Below are 12,297 nucleotides of genomic sequence, written 5' to 3' on the forward strand. Positions count from 1 at the left end.
TGGTGTTGTTCAATACCTTTGGTTGCCATTGCTTTTAAGACTGAAAGGCCCTTTTTGCATTTGAGAACAGTATTTTCCGTATGTTTTCTGAAGGTCAGCATCCTGTCAAAGTGTATTCCTAGGTAGCGTAGGCATTCAGTTTTCTCGATTTGAATCCCATCGAATGACACAGAAGGTGGTGATTTGCTCGCGGTTTTGTTGTTGAGGGTGCACAGCAACGTTTGGGCTTTCGCTGGATTGATGGAAGATCCTGTGTCTTTGCACCATTGAGCAATATTGTTTAGTTGTTTCTGGATGGCTTTAGCTCTTTCCTGAGCATCTTTCGAAGTTTTGAAGACCAGGCCATCATCCGCAAGAGTAAGCACCCAAGCTATTCCATTGTTGTTTAAGTCTGCAAGGCCCTTCGTGTAGACATTGTAGAGGACAGGAGAGAGCGGAGACCCTTGTGGCAGTCCCATGGATAGTTTAGAAGGTGCAGACATCCAATCTCCCAGGCGTAGGACGACGGTTCTTTCCTGAAGCGCTGCTGCTACCCATCTTGTCAGTGTCAAATTTACCCCATACCTTAGTAGCAGCTCCATGAGGTGCGCAAACTGGACTTTATTGTAGGCGTCTTCAAGGTCGATGGCTACTGCTAGTGTTTCTTCTTTTCTTTGAAATCCTTCATACACCTCATATGCAAAAGCAGCTGCATTTTCCCATGTGGACTTGCCTGTTCTGTAACCACCTTGATTTGAAGGGAGAATGTGCCTGTGTTCAAGATCCCTTGCAAGCTTCCTGGCTATCATGCGTTCCATGAGCTTTCCAGCAATGTTTTGCATGGTTAGGATCCGGTAGCTGCTTACCAGATGATGGTCCTTTCCTGGTTTTGGTATGGGTTTTAAGAAGCTGTGTGTCCAGTCCTCCGGCACACGTCCATTGTGTAAACTGTTTTGATATAGATTGAAAAGTTTGCTTCTGTCTTCTTCCGATAGCTCCTTGATGTCTGAGTAGCGAACTTTGTCTGGGCCAGGAGCCGATTCTTTCTTGCATTTAGCTATTGCTTCATTTAGATCATCTATTGTCAAGTCATCATCAGGTCCAGTCTGCATAAGGGTTTGGTTTAACTCCTCAACATATTTCTTTTTCTCATCTAAGTTTCTTTGATCGCTCTGTTGTATGAAACGTTTGAGCAGAGCAGATCCTTTTTCTTCGTTTGTCTTAAGCTTGGTTCCGTCAGTGTCTACCATGTCTGGGGTTGTTGTTGTGCACGTTTTCCCTTCCATGCGACGATAAAATTGCCAGAACTCTGTCAATGTTGTGTCATAACTGAGTGCCTCGCAAAACTGTTTCCACTTGTCAGTTTTGGCCTCTTGAGCAGTGATTTCAAACTGTTTAGTTTTTTCTTTCATTTTTGTTTCAATATCTTTGTCCGGAGATGGTTTTGTTTTTGCCAAAGTTTGACAGCTGCATGTTTTTCTATCCAGGCTCTCTCTGTGACGGTATTCCACCATGGGGGCTGAATAGTTTGCATCCTGTTCAGTGCCGTTCTTTTGTTTCTTCTGCATCTTAATTTTTCGATGACGGTTGTCTCTTTGGTTTCATACTGAAATGGATCATGCAGTTTCATACAGGGTTTATCTGACAGTTTCTGTAGACTGAAAACTACCGGGAGGTGGTCGCTGCCTTGGTATGGAAGCGTCTCTGCATTCATTTCTGCTCTGAATTTTGGAGATGTTAGAGCGATGTCGATCACACTGTCACTGTCCCCTTGTCTTGTTCCAAGGCGAGTTGGGGATGTGGTTGTTAAAGGGCTAAGAAGAATTTCCCCTATCATTCCTTCAAGTGCGAGTCCTTGTGGGTTGGTGTTCCGCTGGTCCCATAACTTCGATCTTGCATTAAGGTCTCCACAGATAATGACAGAGTCTCTAAGTTCGTTCTCTATTTCCTCTAAAAAGGCCCAATCCTCTTTTGTTGTGCAGGTTCCTGGGTGAACATAGGCATTGATGAGCACGATGCTTTTGTGAACTCCGTCAGGTTTTTCAAGACGCACCCTCACTAATTCACATGAGTTGCTGCACCATTTCTCTAGATTTATGATGGAAACTTTGTTTTTTAGGTTTTTGTTCAGTATGATTGCTACCCCTCTTCCTTCATTCCTTTGAAAGACTGTGAAATTCTCAAAATGTATTGGTCTGTCCTGGTCTCTTGGAGACATAGAATGTCAAAATCATATGCCAATTTCTCAATTGTTGAGATTCTCATTCTTGCGCTGGAACAATTCCAACTGCCGATTCTAAAGAATTTCTTTGACAGCCGCTCTGCTTTTGTCATTCTGCTACCTAAGCACAATCTTTTCCCACCTCTTTTGCCACGCCTGTTTTTGGGGTTTTGGGGATCTGAATTTATGTCTCGTGCTATGCAGCTGATCCCCGAGGTGCACACGAGACAGGATTTTTTTAGTATCCATAGAAGGGTGTTCTATGTGGTGAGGGAAAATATTCGGTCACCCTGACAGAGCCTCTTATCAGGGAAGGGCAATGGATGTCCATCTGTGTGGAGTCCGTCAGCCTGGTGTCGCCCTAAGGCCAGACTGCATATAGTTAGTGACTGTTTAACCCAACAGCCATTCATCCCATTGGTACTGTATGAAAGCCGTGGGATTGGGGATTTTTGTCGGGTTGTCTCCTCTTAGCCAGTGGAAGGGTGCATCTGGGTATTGTTGCGTAGCAGATTCTATTTTGCAGAAAAATAAAGGATCTTCTGAAATACTGATTGACTGGGTGGTTTTAACATCCAGTTTTCAAATACACAGTTGTGGCTACACCCTTTCGAATCCTGCCTGCTTGCCTGCCCAGCCATTTGTGATGGGTCCGCTGACCATTACATAAACCCAACGGTCATCATAGTGTGGTTTCACCCGGTGCTATACACATTTTGGGCCCTCTCTGTGATTCACTAATAATTCAATAATTAAACAACAACGCGATGACAAATTATCAGTCAATTACACAGAAAAATCACTTTGTCCACACAAAGATAAGTGATTTTTTTCCGTGCATCTGACGGACAATCGAGTTTTGAGCCCTCTCAATAATTTACCAATAATTCACAGATTAAACAATAACGTGATGACAAATTATTAATTGAAATCACAGAAAAATCTCTTATCTTTGTTCTGAAGCTTGTAGACTGACAAATTATTAATTGAAATCACAGAAAAATCTCTTATCTTTGTTCTGAAGCTTGTAGACTGTCCGTTAAAATGACCAGCGTGGTTTTAACATCTGGTAGGCTTTTACACTGATTGACTGGGTGGTTTTAACATCCAGTTTTCAAATACACAGTTGTGGCTACACCCTTTTGAATCCTGCCTGCTTGCCTGCCCAGCCATTTGTGATGACCATTACATAAACCCAACGGTCATCATAGCGTGGAGAATACAAAAAATATAAATATAACAGTAAATGCAGTTTGCATATAATTAGGCTTCTTTTCTTATTTTTTTGTGCCCATCCCAGAGGTGCAATATTGTTTTAAACAGGATGCCTGGAAAGAACTGAATTTTTCCTATTTTTATGCCAAATTGGGTGTCAACTGACAAAGTATTTGCAGAGAAAATGTCAATGTTAAAGTTTACCATGGACACACATACACACACACACACACAACCGAACACCGGGTTAAAACATAGACTCACTTTGTTTACACAAGTGAGTCAAAAATGCATCGCTATTTGCCCCATGACATATATATATACATTCGCGTCATTTAAAAATTTACAGTTACATTTTTAAGTTGATGTGTTAAAAAAAACACACACCATCAATTGAAAGCTTGATATATCTACTTTCGTTGCCCTCAAGGAGCAAGACTCATTCACACTCTGTATGGTAATAACTGGTTCTTATTGTCAGTACCTCTTTCAAAACATTTCAAGATGGTGGACAACGAAACACAAAACGCTCTAGTGGCTTGAAACAGCAGCGTGTTGCAGACACTCTGTGATTTTGTCACCCAAGATGTTGCTCAAGCTTTACAATTCATTGAAGACATTGCATTTTGTACTTGTGGTTAAATCTGGTCACATGTTCACTTGACACAAATGAAAGTGAGATTGATCATTTTTAGAGAGGATGGGGGTTATTGTACAGCTAAATGTTGCAATAAAAGGAAACGGGAGCAGACAGGAGGCCTAGGATAGCTCTGTGGCTGACCTGAAAGACAACCTGTCCCCATATTCAGGGCAAGAAGGGAGGGGGATGTTTGATGAAGGGAGTAGAACAAGGTTGTGCGTTGCATGAATCACTGGAGAAGCATGGTTTTTGAAAACACTCTGGCATTTCAGAGGGGTTAATCGGACTACATATTTACAGATTTAATTCAGCTGAAACTTATGCTGAGCCAATCTGACATCTGGTAAGACCTTTTCAGAGTTGATCAGTTGCTGAAAGAAGGGATGAGTGATGAAGGGAAATCTGATGCAGAACATCAGTCAATGACATCCTGACCTGTGTGGAAACTTTGTTGCCATGGTGGGAAAGTGTGGAATTGAAAGACACAAAGTTAAGAGATCGTGGCACAGAATATGAGCATGGGTAATTTTATCTGAGAGTTTATTTTAGTCTGTTTTTATCGAGGGGTGATTTCAGGGAAGGTAAGACATGAGGAATTTATAATGTAGGATTTGGAGTGGATTGATTATTCAAGTCAGAAGACTGTCATTTGTGCGCCATCTTGACTAGTAACTTCACAAAATGGTTGTAAGCTTTGGTAACATAAGCTTCCCTCAGTCTCCCTCCAGTTTGAAAGGTTCTTCGCTTTTACCACTCTGAAGAAGAGTTTGGAAATCAGATGTAATAAAGGACTCAGGACCAGTGTCAGTATTCAGTGAATATGTTAACCCCTTGTCTGCTGAATGTTTTAGCAGTTTTGTCATTCCTGTGTACACATGTCTGCAGCCAAAAGCTCAGGCTTTATGAAAATAAATGCTCACATGAACAGAAGAAAAACACATTGGAAACTGAGACACTGCTGATACATAAGATGACAAAATCGAAAGACGTGATTAGCAGTCATTTCATGGTACTGGCACTGAGACATTTGTTACTGTTGTGACTGCAGTCATTAATTTTTAATTTTTTAATACTTTTACATTTGATTTCAGTTTGACCAGTGTGTGTGTGCGTGCGTGCGTGTGTGTGTGTGTGACATATCTGAGGGAACAAACCAACAAACAAAGCAACAGTGTGAAACATGGGATGATTCAGACTTTGACACTCAAAATTTGTGATATGACCTCCCAGAAAAATGAGACACAGAGTCATATTGACACTCTAAATTTTAGGCTAGCATCCTGCAGGTATGGGCCATACTCTGTCACTTTTTTTTCTCTCCTTTTTTTGTGTGTGTTTTGTTTCTTGTAAATACAGTTCTTTTTTCAACCTTTCTGCTCATGTCTCCCATGGCCTTCTGCATACTCTGTTTTCCATTTGATGTCTGGCGATGGGCTGCTCTTGGATTTGCATCTGGTGGCATTCCAAGGACATGATCTGTACAATGCCATCATCTGTGTTTGATCACAGTGGTGATGTTAGTGGAGGTTCTTTTCTGTAGAACCAATCAATACTGTGCACAAAATACTTTTTCACTGGCCTGCAGAAATGGGAATGTGTGCGTTTGCATTGATGAGGGAGTGAGGTGTGGTGCAGAGAATGGTGCTGTGTTTGTTGTGATGAGGGAGTGAGGCGTGGTGCAGAGAATGGTGTGATGAGGGAGTGAGGTGTGGTGCAGAGAATGGTGGTGTGTTTGTTGTGATGAGGGAGTGAGGTGTGGTGCAGAGAATGGTGTGATGAGGAAGTGGGGTGTGGTGCAGAGAATGGTGCTGTGATGAGGGAGTGAGGTGTGGTGCAGAGAATGGTGTGATGAGGAAGTGAGGTGTGGTGCAGAGAATGGTGTGATGAGAAAGTGAGGTGTGGTGCAGAGAATGGTGTTGTGATGAGGGTAGTGAGGCGTGGTGCAGAGAATGGTGCTGTGATGAGGGAGTGAGGCGTGGTGCAGAGAATGGTGCTGTGATGAGGGAGTGAGGCGTGGTGCAGAGAATGGTGTTGTGATGAGGGAGTGAGGCGTGATGCAGAGAATGGTGTTGTGATGAGGGTAGTGAGGCGTGGTGCAGAGAATGGTGCTGTGATGAGGGAGTGAGGCGTGGTGCAGAGAATGGTGTTGTGATGAGGGAGTGAGGCGTGATGCAGAGAATGGTGTTGTGATGAGGGTAGTGAGGCGTGGTGCAGAGAATGGTGCTGTGATGAGGGAGTGAGGCGTGGTGCAGAGAATGGTGCTGTGATGAGGGAGTGAGGCGTGATGCAGAGAATGGTGCTGTGATGAGGGTAGTGAGGCGTGGTGCAGAGAATGGTGCTGTGATGAGGGAGTGAGGCATGATGCAGAGAATGGTGCTGTGATGAGGGGAGTGAGGCATGATGCAGAGAATGGTGTTGTGATGAGGGTAGTGAGGCGTGGTGCAGAGAATGGTGCTGTGATGAGGGAATGAGGCGTGGTGCAGAGAATGGTGCTGTGATGATGGAGTGATGCGTGGTGCAGAGAAAGATGCTGTGATGAGGGGAATGAGGCATGATGCAGAGAATGGTGCTGTGATGAGGGAGTGAGGCGTGGTGCAGAGAATGGTGCTGTGATGAGGGAGTGAGGCGTGGTGCAGAGAATGGTGCTGTGATGATGGAGTGATGAATGGTGCAGAGAAAGATTCTGTGATGAGGGAGTGAGGCGTGGTGCAGAGAATGGTGCTGTGATGAGGGAGTGAGGCATGATGCAGAGAATGGTGCTGTGATGAGGGAGTGAGGCATGATGCAGAGAATGGTGCTGTGATGAGGGAGTGAGGCATGATGCAGAGAATGGTGCTGTGATGAGGGGAGTGAGGCGTGGTGCAGAGAAAGATTCTGTGATGAGGGAGTGAGGCGTGGTGCAGAGAATGGTGCTGTGTTTGCAGTGGGCTGGAGGAAGCCGGTCAGAGTCAGCAAGGAAGCTGTACAGAAAGCTGCCCAGCTGCCCAGGAAAACAGTGAAAACTGAAGCTGACACCACGACCTCAGAGCCACTCTCCAAAAAAGCAAAGTACACCCTATGTGTGGTTGTGTGTGTCTGTGTGGGGTTTGTGTGTGTCTGTGTGGGGTTTGTGTATGGTTGTGTGTGGCAAAGCACCATAATTTCTAGCCTACGAGGCACACCTGTTTTACTGAATTCCAACTCCTGCAGTCTATCAGTTGATGGTGCCTTATCTGTGCACAAAATAGAAATACAGGCCATTCAAGACCAATCTGCTAACTCCGTGGGAGAAGTGGATGACGGATGGTGATCATTCCTTCACTGAAACTGGCCTCATGAGATGTGCAACACTCCAAGATGTCTGCACATGGATCCTCACAGCATGGGAACAGGTGCCAGAATGTGTCATTAAAAGCAGGTTCAGAAAAGCAGAGAACATGGCAGCAGACAACACCAAGGCAACGTGCACTGCAATAGATGATGCAACAACAGCAAACGACCACTGAGAGGCATTGGTTTAGCATGCAGATGAATCGGACACCAATATCCCCTTAGTGTCCATAGGTCAGTGCAGATGATACAACAGCAGATTCCAACATCAACTCCAAAGATGATGTCACACCTCAGATACCAGCTTCCAGAACTTCTGAGGCTCTGTTGTTGTTTTGTCTGACACAGAGGGGTCCCACTTCTCAGGATTTTCAGCAACAGATGAATGATTTAGTCTTAAGTCAGTTGCCAACTCAACATTTACTTTGTTTTTGATTTTTGACTCACTTGTGTAAACAAAGTGAGTCTATGTTATAACCCAGTTTTTAATTGTCTGTGTGTGTGTGTGTGTGTGTGTGTGTGTGTATGTCTGTGTGTCCATTGCCATTTTCTCTGAAAATATGTTGTCTGCCAATAACAGATTTGGATTTAACATAGTAGGAAAAAAATCTTCACAGTCATACCAATGATAGCTTGTAAGTCTTCCGGTTTAAGGTGAGACCCCACAGGCAAAAAATGGTAAAAAAAAGTGTTCACAAACATGTTTTGGGTTTTTTCATTTTTTTGGTAGTTTTATGTGTCTACTTTCATTTCTTGTTGATGAATGTTCCAGAAAATGACTAAATGTGTGAAAATAAAGATCATTTGCAACCCTGGTGTGTCTGCTTTTTTGTTGAAAATATGAAAGGTGTGCAATTCGGTCCGTTTTCAAAACTTGGATACAGCTAGAATTATTGTCTGCAACGCGGGAAGTGACCTATCAAAATGAGCGGGAAAGACCGGACTTTCACATGACGTCAGTAGAAACTGTGAAGGCTGCCTCCCCTGAGCAAGAAGAGACAAAGACTGACGTGGGTGTTTTCTAATCAGCTTCATCACCTTGAAGCTCATTGGTCAGTCGGGAAACTTCCGATCGAGAACCGGTTTAGTTGTGAACTGCGCATGCGCACATATGCAAAACAGCTACTCGGGCCTTTCCGTCGCCGTCGGAGATTAACGAAGTTACAACATCTGGACACTTTGTGTAAACATTCGTTGTGTAAACATTCGTTGTGTAAACATTCGGTTTTTTTTTTTAAAGAGAAAAGAAAACTTAGATCATTTCTACGAGACAAACATGCCACGAAAGAAACATCACACGCTGAAAACAGCCCATTTTGGTTCTGCATCAAAAAGACAAGCTTTAAAGATGCAGAAAATGCGTGAAGCAAAGAAACGAAAGGCTGAAGAAGGTGATGAAGTGTTGGATTCTGACATCGAACATGGGGCGCGTGTTTCCTTAGTTGAAACAGATGATGTTGCTGCTGATTTTTGTCAACAGATTCCAGAGTCAGCCTCAGCCAAGAAGATACGACTTGTGCAGGAGTTCAACCAGAAGACCAACAATTATAACGATCAGGACGTTTTCGGACAGCGTGAGTGGTGCTTATTTGATGTTGGTCAGTTGAACAGGTTACTGAATGATATGACATGTCCCATGTGTGAAGACTCGTCGGTACAATTCTTTCCCGATGAAAAGATGGGACTGTCAAGAACGGTGGTGCTCAAATGCAAGCAGTGCACATACAGTAAATTTGAGAATTCATCTCCTAGGATATTTGACAGTGATAGAGGTGATCGGGCCTTTGATGTGAACCAGAGAGCTGTTATGTTTTCCATGGAAGCAGGCAGTGGATATGCAGTACTCAACAAATTCTGTGCCATTTTTGGTATGCCTAATACGAGTGAGAACACATACCAATGTATCCACAAAGTTGCATGCAGTGTTTCTCGTGACACTTGTGACATTCTTCAGAGGAATGTGCACACAATTGTGAAAGACACTTATAATGAACTGCAACTAAGAGAACTTGACGCTGTTGAAGATTTCCCTCATGAGGATGCTGAGTTAGGCTGTTGGGAAATTGATGATGGCATCCCTTGGACTGACGTAACTTTTGATGGGACATGGCAGCGCCGTGGCTTTGTTTCACATTATGGTGTGGGAGCTGTGATTGAGGTGATCACTGGATTTGTGATAGACTGGCATGTGTTGTCTACATATTGCCATATGTGCAAACTGAAAGAAAATGAAAACTTGCCTGAGGCTCAGTGGAATGAGTGGATGGATGAGCATGAAGCAGAGTGCCAGCGCAACCACCATGCTTCAGCCAAGGCGATGGAGAGAGATGCTGCATTGTTTCTGTGGAACAACTCTGTGGGGAGGACCGGCTTTTGCTACAGGTATGTTTTGTGTATCAATATAAGAATATTTGCTCTGTGTGTGTGTGTGTGTGTGTGTGTGTGGTGTGTAAATGTTCATGTGCCTACAAATTGTTTGAGTTTGGGCGGGGTGGTAATTTATTGCTTGTAATAGCAAAACTAAAATGTGTGTGTGTATATGTGTGTACTCATGGTCATACTCATGGGGGTTAGGGGGTGCACGGGAGGGGTAGTACCTCTAGAGGGGGGGGCTTGTCACGCTCTTCCGGGAGTGGTTCGTCCTCTGTTGGTCCCCACCGGCACCCAGCTCTCACCTATGGGTCCTAGAAGCTGCTAGCATGTGACAGCGCCCAACCCCCGGGCAACGGCTTTGACAGGTTGGCTAAACTAGGTGAGGGTAGCCGATGGGTCTCAAACCCTCGGTGAGTTAGGGCTTGTCTACCCAAGCTTGTGAAGACTGGATCAGGCGGACTCTGCGGAAGAAACCTTCATGGTTCAATGGAGAGGAAGGCGGTTGCAGCAGAGCACTGTGGAGTGCTGAGGGCAGGATGAGGCACATAGGACATCCTGGTCATCCACTGCATCCGTTTCCATCTCCAGTCGTCTTGACCTCGTCTTGCCACTGGATACAGATGGTCTCGGACAAGAGAGTGAGGTTGACGGTGCGCAACTCCTCCTCACTATAAACAAAGTCATCGCGCAAGTCATCAGTCATCCTTCATCCCATACCATCATTTTCCCCAAGCCCTGTGGCGACAGGCGAGCGACGAAACGACAGGTATGGGTACACTGGCAGTCGTAGCCGCGGACCTGTACACAGGTGGCTCAGGCCATAGGGTCATTTTTCACCGACTGGAGCAGCGGTGGAGATCAGCAGCCCCCTGAGCGACTGAGCAGCCCTCTTCAGGACAGCACTGCTCACCTTCATGGCATGAGGAAGGGGCTAGAAAAGGTGGCCTAAACATTGCCTGCTCCACACCACCCTAGTCAGCATACCGCGGCTGATGGGGACCCAACTCACGCGGTCGACACACAAAGGAAAGAAAGAAGAAAACAAGGAGCACCCCATTGACCATTGCTACATGGAACGTGCGTACGCTTCTGGACAGAGGCGACTCAGCCAGACCACAGAGACGCACAGCACTCATTGCGAGTGAACTAGCCAGGTACAACATCGACATCGCTGCCTTAAGTGAGACCAGACTGGCAGAAGAAGGCGAACTTTGTGAGCGAGGCGCAGGCTACACCTTCTTTTGGAGTGGTCGCGGACCTGAAGAGAGACGTGAGGTGAGTTGGCTTTACAGTGAAGACAACCCTCGTTGGCAAGCTGGCTGGCCCCCCGAAAGGAGTGAACGATGGCCTGATGATGATGAAACTCCCTATATGCAACGGGAAGAAGTTTACCACCATTGTCAGCGCCTGCGCGCCCACCATGACCAACCCAGATGAGATCAAGGACAAGTTCTACGAGGACCTGAACGCTGTCATCACCACTGTTTCCAACGCAGACAAGCTCATCATTCTTGGTGACTTTAACGCGAGAGTTGGTTGTGACAGCACCTCCTGGGAAGGAGTGATTGGGAAGCATGGGGTTGGTAACTGTAACAGCAATGGCCAACTACTTCTCCAGACATGTGCTGAGCACGACCTTCTTATCACAAACACCGTCTTCTGCCTCCCTACCCGTAACAGGACGTCATGGATGCATCCTCGCTCTGGGCATTGGCATCTCATCGACTTTGTCATCGTCAGGAAGAGGGACAGGCAGGACGTACGAGTCACGAGGGCCATGTGCGGCGCCGAGTACTGGACAGACCACCGTCTTATCGTCTCCAAGCTCAACCTCCGCATCCAGCCAAAGAGACGGCCTCTGGGCATGAAAGCACTCAAACGCCTGAATGTCAACAAGCTGGAGCTAGGCAACATCAAGCAGAGCTTTGCTGACACCCTGGAGGAATGCCTTGAGTCCACCGTGCTGGACAACCAGAATGTGGAGGCAGCATGGGGTGCACTGCATGAGACGGTGTACAACACTGCCATGGAGTGCCTGGGGCCTTCTGTCAGGAAGCACAAAGACTGGTTTGATGAGAACTGCACTGAGATCATGCAGCTGCTAGAAGACAAACGCCAAGCCTACAGAGCCCACATTGAAGAACCCAAGTCACAGTCAAAGAAAGACATACTGAAGAGCGCACGCAGCACCATCCAGCTGAAGCTGCGGCAGATACAGAATTCCTGGTTGAACAACAAAGCTGATGAGATCCAGGGCTTTGCAGACAGGAACAATATGAAGAACTTCTATAACGTCCTGAAAGAAGTCTACGGTCCCACCACCTCCGGATCTGCTCCACTCCTCAGTGCTGATGGTTCTACCCTGATTACTGACAAGGACGGGATCCTTGAGAGATGGGCTGAACACTTTGACAGTGTACTGAACCGCCCCTCCATCATCAATGATGAAGCCATCGACCGACTCCCCCAGGTGCCAGTCAGTGAGTCGTTGGATGCCATTCCAACTCTGGAGGAGACCCAGAAAGCTATCCGTCTGCTATCCAATGGCAAAGCCCCTGGC

The 12,297-nt window shown here is 45.7% G+C and overlaps 1 protein-coding gene across 2 annotated transcripts in view; it reads left to right on the top strand.

Annotated features, from left to right (window-relative positions):
• LOC143301217 (PAX-interacting protein 1-like) overlaps positions 1-12,297 on the top strand; it is a 96,571-nt gene that overhangs the window by 62,812 nt on the left and 21,462 nt on the right. For both annotated transcript variants that reach the window (XM_076615345.1, XM_076615346.1), the window contains exon 16: positions 6,980-7,103. In XM_076615345.1, the coding sequence (XP_076471460.1) occupies positions 6,980-7,103 (124 nt within the window). The remainder of the gene's footprint in view (positions 1-6,979; positions 7,104-12,297) is intronic.

The sequence above is a fragment of the Babylonia areolata genome, chromosome 27 (assembly GCF_041734735.1).
Source record: "Babylonia areolata isolate BAREFJ2019XMU chromosome 27, ASM4173473v1, whole genome shotgun sequence".
Classification (NCBI taxonomy): domain Eukaryota; kingdom Metazoa; phylum Mollusca; class Gastropoda; order Neogastropoda; family Buccinidae; genus Babylonia; species Babylonia areolata.